The sequence below is a fragment of the Myzus persicae genome, unplaced genomic scaffold (assembly GCF_001856785.1).
Source record: "Myzus persicae strain clone G006 unplaced genomic scaffold, MPER_G0061.0, whole genome shotgun sequence".
In the NCBI taxonomy this organism is placed as follows: Eukaryota; Metazoa; Arthropoda; class Insecta; order Hemiptera; family Aphididae; genus Myzus; species Myzus persicae.
In genome coordinates, this window is record NW_019104458.1 from 22,759 (window position 1) to 43,749 (window position 20,991).

At 30.7% G+C, this 20,991-nt stretch overlaps 1 protein-coding gene across 1 annotated transcript; it reads right to left on the reverse strand.

Annotated features, from left to right (window-relative positions):
- Window positions 1–246: 246 nt before the first annotated feature.
- On the reverse strand, window positions 247–16,077 carry LOC111042324. The gene is made up of 3 exons (XM_022326896.1): window positions 15,078–16,077; window positions 6,813–7,038; window positions 247–3,765 (listed from the first exon to the last, which is right to left on the reverse strand). Exons 1-3 carry the CDS (start codon window positions 15,321–15,323, stop codon window positions 2,738–2,740), a joined length of 1,500 nt encoding a protein of 499 aa, XP_022182588.1. The 5' UTR covers window positions 15,324–16,077; the 3' UTR covers window positions 247–2,737.
- Window positions 16,078–20,991: the final 4,914 nt, after the last annotated feature.

The window sequence follows — 20,991 nt, forward strand, 5'->3', positions numbered from 1 at the left end:
ATATATATAATATATATGTATTATCATTATATAATAGTTACAATCCGTACTGAAAATAACTGCAATACAAGTTATAATTAGCGTTCCTCATCCGTAAGCGCCGCATACTTTCTGAATGAGTTCTGTCATTTGTAAATATTATTACACACATCTTCCAGGGCTCGTCGACATTTTAATATTGTTTTTATTTCCTTGATATTTTCTAGGGCACTAGGGAAGTAATAATAATAATAAAAAATCAAAACAAACGTAACGCAAAGACATTTATTCTTTTCACAATCATTATAATATTATTAAACGCATTATACAGGCGTCTCATTACCACAGATGACACAATATTATGGTAATCGCAATGTCACGTGTTATTATGACAATAACTATTATTAATTTATTTAAAAAAAAAAAACAGAAAAATTTAATTCAAACTACATTTAGCTATTTATTTTAGCTACATACTTTTAACTACTAATAACATTAATAATAGGTAAAAAATATCACAGTCAAAATATAGGTATTGCTTAAAATGTAATAGTATTTTAATCACGTATTCCTTATAGCGTTACCTATCGTTTGTCTATATAAATTAATAACATAAGGTTGGACAATTTATTGTTTATTTAGATAGTATAAAACCGTGGTTAACAGTAAAATTCGGAGCCAAATATGAAACCGGTAACAAAACTATTTCACGCATACAAATATTGCATTTTATGTATCTATGTATAGGTGATAACGCGCGTAATGTAAAATGTATGTTGGATGTGATCGTTTGGAAAATTATTTTAAGATTTATTTTTTTATACATTTGATAAAAGGATTGTAAATACTAAAGAGAATAGCTAACAATTGTTTCAAGTGTTGACACTTTCTGATTGCGTTAATATTATAATGCGATATAATTTAGTCGATGAGTACTGAGTAGGTATATACAGTAAAAAAATATATACATAAAATATAAATGAAATATAAAATACAAAACAACAATGTACTGCAAAAAAACACATTACTTATTGCTAAACACGAGTACTACAAAAAAAAAAAAAAACAAAAAATGCTTATACTATAATATCTATGTGATATTATATAGAATACAAATTAAAATATTATAATATGATTAAAATAGGATGGGATTCACCTTGAGGACATAGCGCATTAATCATGATAATACTATAATATACCTAATATAATATGCCGTTACGTCCGATCGTGGTTTTGTACAAAAAATATTAAAAATAATGAGCTAAGGCTAATATTAAACTCGTGCTTAAGAATATTACGCTATATAACTTCTTGCCCACGTGGGTAATAAAAATACATCATACCATATTTAAATGTCATATAGGTACCTAGTCATATTATATTATTGGAGTTCAAAATTAATCATTTTATAATATTTTACGTCAGTTATGCACAGTGACGACGGTGTATCTATATTAAAGTATTAAAATATATCATATACAAAATAGAGTATAGTTAATGCTTAATTATCTACACCTTAATGAGAGCTAAAAAAAATAATATTTTAGTTGTGAATATTTGCAATAACGCTTAAAACTACAGAGAGCGCTTAAACGTTTTAAAATAGTAGCTTCAGAGATAAAATACAAACTATAATTCATAAATAAACGAACGGGTGTTACGGAGTACAGACGACCGCGTTATTGTTTTCAATTAAGCGACATTGAACTTGACCGCGATTCGTTTTTATAAATACTTACTATAATAATAGTAATAATTTAAAGTATTAATTTTCTGAGATTATAAATATTATACAAAAATATATGAACACAAGTTGGGCTCTTGCGGGTTTCTTACGCTACCTATTTATACAAAACCAACAAAACTTTTTTATTATATATTATGAACACTCGTCTAAAGTCTAAACATTGGAATTAATAGCTATATATTTGTATAATAGAAAATGTAACTAATGCGTAATAAACTATATAATATAATATATTAAACTCGTAAACAATATAAAATTCGTTAGATCATTTTGAGCATATTATACAATAAATAATAATAGTTTAATATATTTTTGGCCCGTACATCTTGGCGATTCGTCATCGAACGCGCATATATCGCATACATAATACCTACGTAATATTTGTTAAATTGCTTAAACACTATGCGACTGCGGCGCCGAGATCAACAAATCTTTCCTTATTACCTATTATAGAGCTATAATACATTTTAAAGATTCAGGTCTGTTTCTTAGTCATTATTTATGCATGGCCACCCTTATCTTTGACATTTTTCAATATTTGTGAGATACCGAAAAACCGCATTGAGTATACAATACTACCTACATAAATAAATAAATAAATAAATAAATAAATAAAAATGCTCTAAATAAAAAGTACCAAGTAATTAATGTTTTGCCGTTTAAGATCGTTATCCGAAATATATCATCTTTAAACCGGAGTGATAAAAAATCATTTTGAAATTTGGGCAGCATTATTAATTGATTAAATTACCAAGTATAGTAAAGGTATATTATAAGGCACACGCTCTTAAAGAAACGCGCAAACAACAATATAATTAAACGATAATAACGAAGACAAAAAAAAAACCATTCCCAGCCGGACTGCAATATTGCATACATCGCATACGATAATTAATGTTTAAGCATGCTCAATTTCACAACAATGAAATAATACTATAATCGGTGAAGGGGTAGGTGTCAGATGGGGTGAGAGTGCATTCTGCACTTGAGTCAAACTTAACCCGCAGGTTATCACGAACACGCACATTCCACGACGGCCATTTCTTTCCACGTGGTCACCTTCAACGAGCTCGGATCCATTTCGTCGACGTGAATGATCTGCAGCCGGTCGAGTTTGCTGGGCGCGCAACACGGTTTGGGCGGAGGCTGAGGGGCCCTTGTCGTGGCTGCCACCGCGCTACCACCGCCGTGGCGGACCTTTCTCCGGGACCGCTTCTCCCCTCCACGACGATTGTTGTTGTGCTGTTTCCACAACAGGCTCTGAATGAATGCGTGCCGGGTGGCCGGATTGTACTTAGCCGGGCACCGTCCCCGGCAAAGGCCCGCATCGAACCACTTGGGCTCGACGATAAAATCGAATCCCGGAATGTCGGCGAAAACGACACGCATCTGTTCCCGGCAACATTTGTTCCCTCCTCCGCCATGCTCGGTCCCGTTCTCGTTCCCCGCAGCCACCAATGTTTCGGCCTTGCAGTCGGTGCGCCGGACACGACCGGACGAGGCAGGCCGACGACGTTTTTTACCACGACCGTGGCTCCCGCCGCCGTCCCGTTTATTCCGTTTCGCTTCGCCGGAGCATCGGACGGCCACGGTCGCAGAACGCACGCCGTCTCCAACTACTCCGTCCATGAAAACGTGCAGAACGGGATGTCGGCCGTCATCGTTGTCCGTTTCGTTTCCAAAATGGATCGTTCCGGCCGCCGTTGCCGAATACCGCAACGACAGTTCCAGAAACGTGGCGACCGCATCACCACGATGGTGACGTTTCCGCGGCCGTAACAGGCGTGTGACGTCCACGTCTATCCACCTTCCATCGCTGCCGCTCGGCCACGTGAGATCGGTGACAAAGGATGGGTTTTCCCGCGATACAGCACCGGCTGACTTGAGGAGACGGCCGTACACTTGGACCCGTACATGAGGGGCGTCCGCGTAGATTCGGGCCACCGATTTGATGACCGACACGCGGCCGCCGCTGCCGCTCACCATCGTCTCATCAATCGGGAACGTAATCGTCGTAGTTAGCACATCAACGTCATCATCTGAAACACAAACAAGTCACATTTTTCTGTTATAAATTTGTGATTAGTGCGTATTATTACACTACATAATAGTTAAAAGCTTAAAATTGTATTTATTCTTCGATTTATATTTAGTTCTTATCTTATTTACAACTTTATAAAGAAAATACTTATTGATGTTAAAAGTTTTTTCTACGCTATGTACCTAAATACCTTGTCTATCACATATTATTAGACAACAACATCCGACATTGGGCAATATAAGAAAAATCTTTAAAATGTGTTATCTAATTTGAATCATATTATTATGTAAGTTAGTAAAGGAGTGTACAGGTAGTAATGACCGAAATGTTTAAGAAGACTGAAATCACTTAAGTTGGGTCTAACTGTGATAAATATTTATATACTATATCGATAATAACTATAGTGTTATATTAAAAATATTTTTAAAAAAATAGGTAATTAGTTTCCGGTTTAGTCAACGGTTACATACTCATAAGTCGTAACCATACGGCCCTACACAAAAAGTCACACACTACAACCACACACAGTTAAAGATCATGATATAGGAGGTATATAAATATTTTTTTCAAAATATTTATTAATTTTTATAACTTATGTAACGAAATTACCTACTTATTTTATTGGTGATCTTGCCCCCTGGTCCACTGCTGCTTTAACTCGACCCTTAATACGCCCACGTCACAAATTATTATAGCTGGCTTACTTAGGACTACACAGGTAAATCATGCTTGACCTAAAAGTATATTTTGTTATACACACCCACTTTTAAAAATACTCTTCGCTAATCGCTGATTGCTCATAATATGGTCATCAATCAACTATTTAAAAAAAAGTAAATGTGTATGTGACATATAGACTCGTGATACGTTTGCATCAACTTTTTTCTCTAATAAGCCAGGATTATAATTTAAATTTTTATTCATAAAGACAATATAATTTCAAATTTCAATTAGTTTTAAATATTAAAATCAAATTTGGTAGCATAAAGTGCATAAAGTGTGCCGAAGAATAGCATGCCCTGCGGCAAAGTACGTAGGCATCTAATATCGTTCATAATACTACATCAGTGTAAACATAATGTCGATTTAACACTAGGCGTTAGATGTAACCAAAATATCAATTTTGTATTATAGAAACATAATAAATAATAATAATATATTAATACATATTATTTATTCATGTTGTTTAAAATTAATATTACTTATTATATGTACTCTTTTAAAGTGTTAAAAAATCCGTTAATTTGTATTGTGTTGATGGTCGTATGATTTTAACAATGAAGATGAAAAATATAGCACGTGTAGAAATAATGTTAGTACGCGAAAAAATCAACTACAATAATATTTGTTCCTCGATCACAATCGATTTAACTATAGGTATGTATTATTTTATTAATTTGTACCTACTCTTAAACTCTTTTGACTAATTTAAATATACGACTTGTCGATACAATTTTTAAATTGCTGTTTTTAACGTGAAGATGACCGATGACATGCGGATTTCCAAGTACCTACTTATCTATGATAATATTAATACTTAATTGAATAAAAAAAATAGTGAATGTCGAGTTTAAAATATTATATAGTTGATCGATTGGTTTTAATAAAATATTATGTGTACCCATAGTCAATTATATAAGATATACATTACAGGTATACGTGAATCTATTACAAAAAATTTTACACAATTTAATAATAATTTAAATATTAAATTGAATTCATTTAATATGATCTCAATTAAAAACTGAAATTTCTGATTTACATCTTAAAGTACGATTCATTGTTAATTTGATCAATTGATTTTTAGTTTAACTATCTATTCTATTATTTAGGAGACAATTAAAAATAGTAAATACCTTATCATAAAATTAACCTAAATTAAAAAAAGTCAACAAGATAATAAAAATAAAAATGTACAGTTTTTTTGTAATTTGTTCTTTGACGATGCAAGTTGAAAATGGTTATAATTACCAAACATCATCACGAACATAAATTATATATGTTTTTTTTATATTTGGCATATGTTTATTGGTTGTTGTACACATGGTACTGACATTTTACTCACGTCGACCGATTTCTTATAATCGGTCCCTCATATTAACAAATGTGGGTCAGATCTTAAATAAATATTTCCGATTTTATCCATTTATTTTGTCTTAATAGTTTTTGTTTTATAAGTGTAATTTTTAAATCTTGATTTCACGTTTATGAAGTTTACAAATAAGTGAAGAACATGTCGAAATTTGAAAGTAGGCATATACAGATTCATTCAGGTTCTACTCGTACTTAAATAAGGTAAATCTTCAAATCGTCATTGTGTACCTATACGGATAAGTATATACGATGGTGGTAGTTAAATCTTAAATATACACTGAATAATATTAGTTGGTAGGTTAAGCACAAAGGTAGCTACATCAGGGACGAATTCATAGGGAAATTTATGTGGCATTAATGAGTTATAATGAGTCAAAGTTAAATTACAGAGTTACATTGAATTCTTATTGAATCCCGCGTCAGCCGTATTTAAGTTAACTAAATACATAATGAATAATTATTTTGAAATTGAAATCATGTTTTTAAGTTAAACGCATTTAATTATAGGTAAAAAATGTATTAAGTATCTGGAAATACACTAATATATGAATTTATATAATTTATTAGTCTAATAAATCACTTGCAAAAAAAAAATTGAACATCATTAAATTAATAGTAGGGAAATAATTTTTGAACGAAATTTCACCTAAACTTGAAATAATTTTTCAATCGGCTATTATAACTTCGAATTCGTTTAATAAACGCCGTTTATTAAATTGTCTTTGAATTGTTAAACTATAATACGAGTAACTGAGTTAAAAATCATTCATTAACTACTAGCCCAGTGCTAAACATTGCGAATAGTCCGTTAGTCGAATACGACCTGACGTAGGTAGGGTATAGTATTGGTTATATATACTTATATATAGATACCATCTACAATCAGCGGTAATAGATTATATTTATATACGATGAACAAGTAGACATACATTATTATTTATGACGTATTACCTGTCAGTAGCCGCGGAGTTTCGTCGTCTCTGTCATCGCCGCCGAAGTGTTTCACTCGGCCCCGTACTTGTATCGCGGATACGTCGTGGTCATCGTCATTATCATAACCCGCTGCCATTGTTACATCATCGTTTTTGTCGGGATCGTAAAATTCTGATTCATCCTCATACAATCGCCGGAAATATTCCAAATACTTGCAATGGAATTCATCGTTGCTGATGTCCACCTGCGTTAAAGAAAAAAAAACGAATAATTTTTATCTTCCTATTTACATATATATTGTTATGTATTATATTTCTTAGACACTCGTCCGGGCGGCTTTTTGTGTTTTCCATGTCGCTGACGTGTGACTGTTTTCTCTCATATAATTATATAGTATTATTATACTCAGGACGAATAACCCGACATCAAAATAATATTGATATCTATGAGGTATGATTTTTATCAGTGCAAGTAATGTATAAGATATAAGTTAAATAACAATATCATAAATGTCACATTATTACGCCATGCCATCTAGTTAAGAGGTCTCAAACTCATATTACCAGCGGACCATATATTTATACATCAAAGGTTTGCGGGAAATACATTTTTGTTCTCAATTTTTTTTTACTTATTTCCATAAAATGTATAATTTATATAGATATAACGATCTGTGAGTTACGTACACAGCACACAGACTAATAAGTATACTATACCTACCTACATGTAAACACCAATAGTTGAGACAGAAATACTGCGAGTCTATAAATGATAAAAATTATCGTATCGGTAATTAGGGATTACTATAACGAGGGATGTACAGATGAAACATTACGAATGTCAAGTAATACTATATTGATAATTAGGGAACAGATTTTATCGTTAATGCATATTTTTATTGGAATAAGATATTTTTAATCTGATGAAAAATGTGTACTCGCGATTTAGATCATTGAAACAAATCCAAATTTATTTTACATATTTTTACATATTTGGTAAATAAGTACATATTTTAGTAATTTTTAATTTTTTCATTGATTTTTGACGACTAAAAATTATCTGTATCGTCTAAATTAACAAGATTAGTAATTTTTGACCACCACCAAATATTATACGTTATCTAAATGACATTTACGTACATATTTCCGGCACTCGGCATGCCTCATCTATACAGATTATAACCAGTTCAGTTATTGTCGATATTGGTAATGCCAGACAATATAAATATAAAATAATTAAAACATAAAAAATATAATTGAAAACAATTTTAGATTTTAAACTATTAAAATCATCAAAGATATTGTAATTGGTAAAAACCAACAAAGAATTCTGGACATTGAATTCACTCGTTCTGATCTAGTAAACACGAATTACGGCCCTATCACATCTGTTGACGTAGAACTGTCTGTAGTAATTGCCTGAAGTCAATACACAAGTATTTTCCAACCAAACCGCTGCAATTTTTCATTTGCAAACCTTCAACAATATGTTGTTTCTTATTGCTTTTTTCCGGAATAATACATCAAATAATAGTTTTATAAACCTACATCTTTTTGTACTACCTACTTAAAATTTTTTTTCTGAAATTGTCAATACTAATGCATAAAATGCATTTTTTTCGATTTTTTCGGTATTTACATTTAAAAAATTTTTTTTACATATTTTGATGAAAATAATTACAGTGAATTCCGCTCCCACTTTTCAAGTTTTAACTTTAAATTAAATATACATTTATTATATTTGTAATCGGTGTATCAAATAACGCTATATTATATCCACGTGTGTTGCCTTCATCCAACAAAATTACATCGCTAAACCAAATTTGTGTTTAGCAAAACCTATAATAATATCATGTTAGCTATAATTTTGGAGTAAATAGATCTATTATCAAACTTAAGGTAAGGACACTATTTATGGTATTTTTGGTTGCACCTGTTTTTTTACATTTTTATTTTTAAACAAGTACCTATTTTAATATAGTTATTAGCTATACTCATCAACAGTATAAAATCATGGAGCAAAATATTTTTTCTAAAATTCTATAAAATGCCATATAAACCAATAAATCGAAATTAAAAATTAGGCATTTACACTTATAAACCTAATAGCTACTACAAATAATAAAAAAAAATATTGTAACCGATATGACTTCAATACCTTACATTCATCCAAATACAATTTTTTTTTGTTTTTATTAACTATAAAAATGTATCTATTAAATTATAATTTAATCTCAAAAATAAGTAAATTTAGTAATAAATAACTTAAAGTAACTCTATAGTGTATAAGATAACAAAAGTTCTATGAAAATTAAATTAATTTTAGAATCATCATTAACTATTTAGTAATTGATGGTGATATTTTGTGAAAAAAATAAAATAAAAATTGTTGTCTACAAAGACTGTTATTCCGTATTCATTTCTAAAACGTTTTATTCTACTGAAGATTGTCGAATTCTAACAAATTATTATTTATTGGTTAAATCGTTAAACGATTTCTTATGTTTTACATGTAGACTGATAGGCGATAACTGATAAATATATGGGTTCGTTGAATATGTAGAGTTTATACTATATATATATATTATAATATAGTATATTCGTCTGAAACAATTTCGGATCCATTAGGTAGACACTTCGTTTAAATACTATAATATATTTACGGTGAAATACCAGACGAATTGCGATTATGAATGAAATAACGGAATTAATCTATTTTAATGATTTAGGCAAGCCATGACGTGTTGCACTAATTATAGTTGTTACGAAACATAATAAAATTATACTCCGTTTATTATGTATACTTTTTTTTTAATTTCATAATAATATTGTTTTATATGCTTTATCTGTTTTACGGTTGTCCTGCCATATAAATAACCATCATCGCAATAAATAGTTTCGTGTAAGCATAATAATAATTTATCGCACGGCGCACTCACTGGCAATCTCTCCAAAAATATTATAGAACAATTATTTGTCTTTATTATCGTCTATTAGTGTAAGAAAAAAACAAATCAAGATCCTGTACCTTAATACTAAGACTATCATCGATAACCGTTTAGTTTTTTTTAACTATTCCATGTCTTTTATATTATAACTTAATGATAGTAGTACGATTTATTTTCTTTATTTTAAATTTCATTATTCCACTGCTATTTTAGCATTTTAATTTTAAAATTAAACGTATTTTTATATTAACAAGTAAGTTATTTATTAAGCAATTTAGTAATTTTTTTTTTAAATCAATGAAATGTATATCCCAGGTGTCATGAATGCAAATACTTACGTTCATTTTTATGTTGTATGTATTATTATCGATTTATTAAATTGAATAATACAAAAAACGTATTTACTTTATACATCAATCGAGACAAGGTTTTTTAATTTTAGGATAGAATTACGACATGATGTGTAATTTTTATCGTTCTTTACCAAACGGAGAAAACAATTGAAGATTTTTCAATTAGTATACTGATGGATAATAATGATAATAATAATCGATGCACCGGGAAAGTTGAAATTAAAATTCTAAATCTCAACGAATATTATTTGTCCTTTGATTGATTGAAAAATGTAATAGGTATGCAAAAATAAATTTACAACTTATTCACCTATAAATAAGTATTAAATACAATGTAATAAATGTACCCATGGGCTATTCGTGGCGAGATTTTCAAATTGTCTCATACATACGATTATAATATAACACATGTCACAAAACTACTACATGTTTATATGTCGAAAACGATTCTTTCTTTAAAAAAAAGTCATACCTATGCATAAAAAATATGTATAATAGTTTTTTTTTATATTTACATACCTATTCAGAATACGTAATTTATTACCTACCTAATTGGTTTTTTCAACAGAGTATAACGCGTAGCATTGGTATTATATGGTACCTATATATGTAACATATATACTGTTTAATAGATAATGAGGAACTTGTATACAAGCCTAAACATTTCGATTATATTTGTATACACGAATTCCTTCTTAATGGATGCAGTCACAATTTGAGTAGGTATATAGTATAATAATATACATTATTATGTTATTTTATTACTCGAAAAAGAAATAGGAGAATTCCAACGACGAAGTTAATGTATCGATCGTTATATTATTATTATGTATTGTGCACGAAACGCATTAATGGTATTTGTCAAGAAGCGAAGCAAACTTTTTTTTATCTTCTTAACAATTAAAATCCCATAATTCTTTTAGTTTACGTAACCCGCATTCTTAGATTTGGATGAGTATAATATTATATTATTTATATGTTTTTATACTGAGGAAACTATTTATTAATGTTATGATTGTTTTTTTTCCTATTAACACTTTAATGATCATACACTCTTCCATCTATAATATGAATCAACGAATATACACCATTTAAAGATATAAAAAATCAGTAAACTTCACTAATACCTGTACAATGTACATAGATTGTTATATCTAATTTATTAAGAAGCCTTGCACACTGTAAACACAAAAAAAAACGAAACAAAATAAATATGTGTGATAATGATACACCTTAAGTTCTGGGAGCTAAAATAATATAAACTATACTCATACACTTTCTAGGTACTCACTAAAATAAGAACTTAAAGAACTCATTACAATTGTAATTTATGGTAGTGTAATATTTTTTAGATTGGATTAAATATTTATAAACGGTTATTTTTAATAATATATTAAATATAAAAAAAAAGTTGTTTATTATACACAAAAACTAAACTTAAGAAAAGTCAGTTAACACAAAATAGTTTTCATCTATCTATTAAACGTACCTACCAATATATTGAAAAACAAAAATAATTAAATAAATAATTATATAGATTTACAAAAAATATTTAGGAAATAAGTCTGAATTATTACAGTAAATCACCCATCTATTAATGTAGAACTGCAATAGAACTGCTACCTATAGCTGCCGATAGTTTTGGTCTTGTGAACAAAAAATACACCAAACATTTTCGTTCCCTTTGAAATAGAATGGATTATAATCTTCGTTTATATTAATTATGGAAACTCTTCTCAATAGGTTAGGTTTCAAAGAGTTATCAAAAAAAAAAAAAACTGGGGAAGTCCTTCTGCTGTAGTGCATAGTATAAGATCATGTTGACTGTCGAGTGTTCTTAACCATTGGGAACAATGAACAATTACATGTGTTAAATTTGAATAAAATGATGAACCATTGTATACCTAAAAAAAACTATTTGAGCTTAGATTATATATTATAATCATTTTAGAGGTTGCTCAATCCATTAATGACGTATAAATACATAATAATATTCTTGTGTATAATGGTACTGAATATTCGATTTTTATTTATGAAGGTAATAATAGGTGGTTTATGTTGTAAATGTATGCACGAATTTCCAATCGTCTATTTTATGATTTATTAAAGTTTCAATTCCAGAAAACGATAAAATATGAGCAGTTCCAAAAAAAATAACGGTTAAAAAATTGTTCTTCGCCTGTCCATTAGTTATAACCTATTAGTTACAACCCATTGTATCTTAATAATTTCAGACGACGACGTCTGGTGATGACGTTGATGACTAATAAAATGATTGTTAAAACTGTCATAAATATGAAATACGCACCCCCGTATAAATTGCAATCAAATTGTGACATGGGTTAATACTAATAAATACAATATATATATATATATACAATATATATGCACATATACACATTATATGCATCTATTTATTTAAATACAAATACTATTAGGTACATAATATTATATACCTAATATATGAATAGTTTTTATAAAAATAAAATAACATATTAAAATCACTTATTAGTTATTCCTAATAATACTGTTTTACAGTTGACTATTGGCATAATAGTTTTTCTATCAGTGTTGTCAGTTATGACTGTTTAGTGTAACACTACAAGCCGTGAGCAATGGGTCGATTTAAGATCACTTAACCTAATCAATTTATACACATATTACATGATATGATGAAAACTCGTAAACGTAAGTAAAGACAGCAATGGTCATTGGTCAAGTTAAAGTAAGTTAAAAAAGTAATAGTGTAATACGTATTATAGTTTTTATTTTTTTTTTAGCAAAGTAGAAAAAGCCTTAATTTCTTCAACCCTTTTGACAACTATTATTAGATCTTATTATTTGAGATATGACATTTTTGCTTCTAACTTAACCTTTTTTTTACATTTTACCTTTTAATAACAATAAATACCAGATCCAGAACTATACTGCAATTTTAAGAACCGGAAACAATAAGCTATACCGAATTTTTCTTTTTAAATAACTTAAGTGGAATCTAAGCTAAACAAATCATATACAGGTCCCTGTGTGTCATTTAAAATGTCAAAAATTATACAATGTATAATAAGACACCCACATAATATAACCATTGATTGCGAAACAGAATATTATTATTCATTTTAAATACATTTATCTACCTATTATATACTTTCCAATTGTCCGATCGCCGTGTGCAATCATTGTTTCATATTACTGTTCACTGTATACTGTATAGCGTGTACAATGTACATATAAGAGGCACCTATACACCTATGTCTATAATATAAACTAATATGCCGAGAGCTAAGGCGGAACGTTTGTGAGTATACCTATTTTATGGAAGAAGAAGCATATATATAAAGTGTCCCCTGCGCTTACGTGTGTCCAACGTGAGTGCACGTGGATGAGTATTTAAAATGTAATGTATTATAATACAGTCAAACGAGAAATACGTGATTACTGATTAACATCGACTATATTATATCGGCCACGGATTTTAATAATATAATAATGTATTAATTTAATAGTATACCTATCTAGCATCTGCCTACCAAATGATTATCTTACAGTATATGCGACGTCGTCTATGCTGTGCGGTGATTTTAAATTTCTAATCCTATATTAGTTTATTAGTATATTTGGGCGAGTAAAATTTATGACCGAACGCTGCCGCCGCTGCCGCTTACAAGTCATTGAAACTGAAAATCATTAAATAGAAGCGCGTGAGTATATATATATATAGTAATAATACATTAATACTTATATAGGTATATTATATATATATAATACCTGTATAGTTTATATTATATTACTTATATCTATACCAATAAACAAAAAAACGGATGTGAGATGATACGTTTTAGATTTCAAATCGTATATAGGTAATATATACGTATAAACTAACCAGTGTGCAATGCTGGTCGTATTATACTTATTAACGAGTCGAGAAGCTCAAGCAAGTGTTAATATGTTAATTTTCATTATTTGCATAACGATAATATTTCCATAAATTAATTGATTTTTACTAATTTATGTAATATTTATTAATTATTATAGAGTTGAATATTTTTCATCACTATAATTTATTATGATATTAAGTTTTTTTAAGAAAAATTAATAATAAGTAATAACTAATAAGTAGGTATAATAACCAAAAAATATTTAAAAAAAAAATGTAATTGATACAAATGACGACGGTTAAAAAATAAAAGTTGAGACAATTATAGAAAAAACTACTACCATATTCTTTAATATAGATTAGACAGGACCATACATTACAGTTAAATCGATCCCATTGATTTCGTATCTCATAGCTCACGTCTAAAGCATTTCAGATAATCCACTAAAACGACTCGTTCAGAGATCATTCTACTGTAATTCAGTAAAATCTTTGTACATATATAATGCATTAGCGTATTTATAAGTATTATTTTGTCACCCTGGAGCAAAAAAAAAAAAGAAATGCCCCTCAAAGAAATCATTTTTTATGATATAAATATAAGAATTCTAGCCACTCATGGTAACAGCACCAAGGAGTTCCGCCGCAATTATTAAATATGGCCAACCACCGGCTGAGAAATCTATATATATATATATATACGTATTGGAACAATATTTTATTATGGTGTGATTATCATGCACGTGTGGTGTACCCAGTGGGGTATTTATAATTTATATATGATTAGATGCTAGTGTAGCACATTTACCGTCCTCGTTCACTTAGTTGTAAATACTTTTAGGCATATTGTTTATACCCGAACTACTCTCCTTATGACCTTACATAAATATAGGAATATTAACATATTAATATATTATTAATATATTAACACCTTAACGCAATGCAATTATAAGCACGAAAATCAAAAGTAAATAATATTGGGTTGCATTATGAAATATTAATTTATTACCTACGCGATATACAATTTTAGAACTGACCCACTCGTCACGCTAGAACCTTCCAGATAAATAGATATACTAGCTTATATACAGATGACATTATTATACCTTGGTCATGTCCGGTAACTTTTCCAGTTTCAGCCCTTTGATTATGTTACGTCCCAGTTCAGTGAGATGAACGTGCTGCTGCTGCTGAAGGTGTTGCTGGTGTCTGTCGTCGTCGGCAGCCGCGGCGCAAGTCACCGCCGTCATGAAATCGGCAAGCCGAAGAACGATCAAAAGCACGGCGAACCGGACCGCGCGGCCGACGACCGGCACGTGCGACCACCAGACGTCGGCGCTGCTGCCCATCATAATATTATAATTTTATGTTACGAGGAGATCGCGGTAAGCACGTCGTTGATATGTACCGTCCGTCCGCGAATACGATCAGCTCAAAATGTACAAAAATAATAATCGATGCGGACGGTGTTTGCGTTTCGCGCGCAAGAGGTCGTATTATTGTATACGACCACGGTCCGGGAAGCGATGGTGATGCACGCGACCGCGGTCCGGGGCTATACGCTGTCTATAGCTGCGTGCGCGGGCGGCGAGAGTGCGTTATTCGTACGCGGAGGATCCGGTGTGCGTGGTCGGTTGCTCGCGACCGCCGTGCACGGTCGTTAATGCGGACTGAACGCGTGCGACCGACGGACCGCACGTTTTATACGCCGCGGCGTCAAAGTACGATTACACTATTATTATTATTATTGTTGTTGTGGCGGCGGCTAAAGTAGTCGTTTTACACTACCGGCGCCCGCAAAGAAGAAAAGTTAAATAAATAAATATTATTAGACACGAGGCACACGCGTCCGCACACACTGACATGCACGCACTCGATCGTTGCTCGTTCACCGGCGATGAGGTTTCGTGACGATTCGGTGTGACGACGATGACGTATCGTCGTCGTCACTGCTCGCCGGTCGCCTAATTATATTGTTTCGTAAACGGCCGTACATATCAACAGAGAATGCAACTCGAGTGCGTGTGCGTGCGTGTTCCCAGGTGGCCAGGTGGGACACTCCAGAAAATCTCTATTACCCCCTCCCACCACCTAAACTCAAGAGCGATGCGTCTGTAGTTGTTGTATGTCATATTGGTACTTATTTTTTATCCGTTTCGGTTTCAACGAAACACGCGCATTATGACATGGCAGATTTGAGGAGGTATAGGTACCGTCGTCACCATCAATCGATATAATAATTACAATCGAATTGATATGAAGAAAACGGACACGTGTATGTTGTTCCTGTAGAATGTTTTCGTATGCACAGAGACTACAATTTCTGGCTGCCATCAAGTACATCAAAACATGATAAGGTGAAGATATTCTTGGTATTCTAATATAATATTATACAAGTGTGTAATCATGTGAGTAGGTATGGAAGTACGATCTGTTAAAACTAAAATATTGCACTTTTACACAAATTAAATTTTTAGTGCCTCGCTATGGTTTATTGTTTTTTAGCGCACGCGCGTGCCATTAGTTAAATACGTTTCAAGCGATGCAGCCGGAGTGCAGCTGTTGCAGTTGCAGCACAGTCACTGCAGTTTCGTTCTGCTAGTGCTAAACTGCGGTTGCCAATCATCGCTTACCTGCAGTATGTATCCAGTAACCACTTAAACCACCTATATTAAATAATAAATTTACCATAATATTTATATTTCTTTGCTGACATTATGGTTATCGGCGATTTAAATTAAAGTCTCTACAGAACAGGAGCGGAACTGCGTGAGCGGCTCACTACACAGCCCCTCCCTCGCATCCAACCCTCACTATACGCCTATAAATGTGTGTGTACATGCGTTTACAGGTCATCCATTACTGCCGCTGATGCCGTCGACGTGTTGACCGCCGTGACCGTCGTACTTATATTTCACCATGTATTACACACACGCACTCAAATACATTTATACTTAAATTGCTTTACTATGCATTTTTTATGATTTATTAATTATAACTTATATTTTTTAGCCCACAAGCATAAAATATATGATTGTTATATAATATAATAAATAGTGATGTAGTAGCTCAGAAGCTATCTGATTTATTGAACCATGGAGTATTTAACTATTTAAGTACTTACTTGTTTTTATACGTACGAAATTAATGAACAATTGTACATATTGAAAAGTAGAAACATTATAATATAATGTTGTCTGTTACACTTTGAGAAACTAAGCCAAGAGCAGCTAAAACAACTGGCCCCTAGGTGCAACAAAGTGGAAAGAATTCACTCAAGATAGAGAAATTTAGAGGGTTTTCATAGCAGCCACAAAAGCTCTCCGTAAGCTAAGGAGCGAGGAAACAAGTAGGTACACTTTAAAATAGTACATTTTCAAATTATTCATACATACATTTTGATTACATTGTGTTGGGATTGATTTTAATTAAATGTTTTATGTTTACAGGTGTATTCATCAACTTTGACAATCAAAGAGTATATTATACTCTGCAGTCTCTCGTAAAATACTTGTAATGAAAAAACGAACGTTTATCGCTTGGTCACTCGGTTTACTATTATATTGTTAAAAATTCTGATTTATTTATTGAGTGCCAATGTTTTTTTTTCAAACAGATTCATACAGGCAGGGTTAATGAAAATTACTTTAGAAAAAAAAGTTCGAACGAATAGATATTATAGTATATTGTAGGTACTACCTAAATCTGAGGCGGCGATTTCGCCTCGATCATTGCCATATATGTCGCCGCGACGAGAACAATAAATTATCGCGGCGCCGCGCACTAAATATAATATAATATATACACTATAATACGTATAATATACTACATGCTGCTGTTAGTTCGTGTAATACAATATACCTAGTTATTTTTAATTTGTATAGTGAACTGTAGTATTACGCGTATGGATAATAGAGGTATGTATACACATATTTATTTATATAGTCAGTACACTATGTAGTATCATGATGAAAAAAAATCGAAATCCGGTAATACATTATTATATAAAAAAATGTTACGAATGATAGTTCTCAGAAGTACATGCCGCGGAGTCTACACCGGTCCACGCATAATATAATGATCAATAATTATATTATATACGTCTGCAGGAACACCAATAGGTAGTAAGTACAGGCGGATACAGCAATAACAGGCGACTGATCTAAGTATATTATATATACGTAATAAATAATTATTATATATTATTATTATTATTAATTGTATCACGTTATTATATTATACACCTATATGTATATTGTGCACACGTACCTTCATATTATTATACACTTGTAGGTAGCAGACGGTCAGCGTAATAATAATAATAACAACACTTGATCGTGTCGTGGACAAGGTAGGAGGTGGCAGCTGTACAATACATAATATACCCAGCCATAAGCGCGCGACCTGTTGCTCGCTCGCGTCTACCTTGATGTATTAAAATAATATATTATAATAACGACCATACGTGAGTCTAATTGGCGAACGGCGGCGGCGGCGGCGGCAGTGACGAAAAACGGATGTATCATACGCGTATTTTTACTTTTTACTTTTTCTTCTCCTCATGCTACTCATTGTAATTTCCACGGAAACCGGATTGAGTCACACCGCGTATAATATATGATTATTATTGCTAGGCTGCTAAACACCATACAACAGGAGTACCTAACTCGGTCTAGTATTGAATATTTTTGTTGTACTTGGAAATTGCAATAGGTACTATTACATAAACTTGTAAAAACTTTCTGCGAAATTAAACGAATAAGTAATACCTAAAAAAGTATTCGAATATTGTTCTAAGCAGAGAAGCATTTGGTTTTTTTGTATGTTTAAGTCACTTTTATAATTTCAGTAAGAAAAAATCTGAAAATTAAAAATCCAAGTATTTTTCAAAATAGTCGTTAAAAACTAACTGAATTACCGAAAACGGGTATTGACGCAACACCAAATTTTGAAAAAATCGTTTTTTTTTCGTGGTAGGTAATTCAAATAAATTCAAAATTGAAAAATCGTATAGAACATATACTTGAAGTATGCATCAAACATTAAATTAGCATTACCTAAAAATGATATAATTTTCATAATATTTAGGCTCTTGTTGAGCTATTTATAAACATTTGACATTTTTGATTTCTTACTTTTTTTACTATAAATCTTCATACAATTTTTTGATTCTAAGTCAAAAAGCTTTAAAAATGAATAAATGTATTGATTTTACAATGGTGTGTGTTTTTTAAATTTAATTTTTGCCTGTCACCTTTTGAGGCAGTAAAAGTGCTTCGGTTTTTTTCAAAAGCATAGTTTCTGGTAGGAAAGTAAATCTTGTTGGTTCTTTGGAGGGTTAAAAGTCAAATTTCCCAATAATTTTCAACATCGGCAGGAAAAACAAACAACAATTTAAGGAAAAACAGGAATTTTTACAAAAAACTTGTTTTCGACAAAATCGATTTTGGTTTTTGATGTTACTTTAAAAAAAAATTTACTTATAGATACATGATATTTTCATGTCATGTTAGCATTTTCCATACACAATACATTTTTTTGAATAATTTGAATTATGTTGAGCTACGTATTTATAGACATATACAATTTTCGATTATTATAAGTTTAAAAAAAATTAATATCGATAAAAATATTGTTGGTAGGTCAAAAAACTTGAAAATATAAATACAAGGTTCCTCGGAGTTGTTGTAGTGGAAATTAAAAAAGCGTTAAGCTACAATAATTTTTTATGAACATTTGAATTTAGAATTTTGTCAAAATTCATAAGAATCACGAAAATTAGAAAAAAATATTTTAAGTTAAAAATTCATAAAAATCTTCCTTTTTATATCTATGATTATAAAATTTAATACAAAATTCCTTTAAAATTGTCTATCTTTATTAAAAAAAAAAAAATTACCGGAAAATCAAATTATATTTTTGTGAGCATTTAAAGTTGAAATTTTGACAACATTTGATTTCTCATGTAGCGATTTTCTTATTTGTTGTTATTTGATAACAAATAACTGTGAGTACTTTGAATGTACACCATATGTTCATTTTATCAATTCATATACTCGATACAATTTTCAAAATATTTTGACTAGATATGAGCAGTTTATGGACATTTTCAATTCTCAACTTTTTTATTTTATTATTTTTAGAAATATCAATTAAAATGTATTAGCTTTGTCAAAATGCAATACAAATTTAAAACATGGATCCTGATATATTGTTACAACATCAGTTGAAAAATATTAAAAATACAAATGTATGATTTTGTATTATTAGCATTTAAAGTTCAAATGTTGTCAAAATGTACAAATTATTTTGTAGTTAAATATTTATAAAATGTTCAACTTTTATGGCTTAAGATCAAAAATTTAATATAAAATTGCACATACTAATACTGTAACTAAAAATCTTAAAGATACATGAACACAGTTTTTTTAAAGTAACCTATTTTGTGTTCAAATTTGGACGTAATGACGTATATTTAAATAAGCCAGAATAATGATAGTAAAATAAATTTAGTATTAAAATAACATTATCAAATAAACTCAATTACCAAGTAATATTATAAGCTGGCCGTCTTCGCTCAGAATCGTTTTTAGTAGGTATACAATGATTTTATATCATTGAACTCAAATGAAAAACATCCATTTCGTGACCTACTTGTAACCTACTGTTGAGCTGTAGGTACAGCAGAGCGACATCCACTTATCATCTTTTTTTAATTTAAAGAACTATGGCTTAAAAATGTAATTCATGGTTTGGTGTTGTTATTTAAGTAATTTAACGGTTTCCAAAATACATATGCCCAGTAACTGTTTTCATAGATATTTGATATTTTAATTTTGGATATTTAAACGAAAAATTTCGATTATTCCTTTAACATATTATTCTTATAGGGTGTTACGACTTATAATATGTATGCATATTATTATAATTGTCTATTGGTACACAATGGAATTTTAAAATTTTCTAATATAAATAAAAAGGGGCTTAATAACACTGTACCTTGAGAAACCCCACAAGACA

Excerpts from the sequence above, each read along its gene's own strand:
- LOC111042324 (XM_022326896.1), bottom strand. The coding sequence starts at position 15,323 with ATGATGGGCAGCAGCGCCGACGTCTGGTGGTCGCACGTGCCGGTCGTC. Across the intron at positions 7,039-15,077 it reads AGTTACCGGACATGACCAAG|GTGGACATCAGCAACGATGA; the intron begins GTATAATAATGT and ends TCTTTAACGCAG. Across the intron at positions 3,766-6,812 it reads AACTCCGCGGCTACTGACAG|ATGATGACGTTGATGTGCTA; the intron begins GTAATACGTCAT and ends TTTGTGTTTCAG.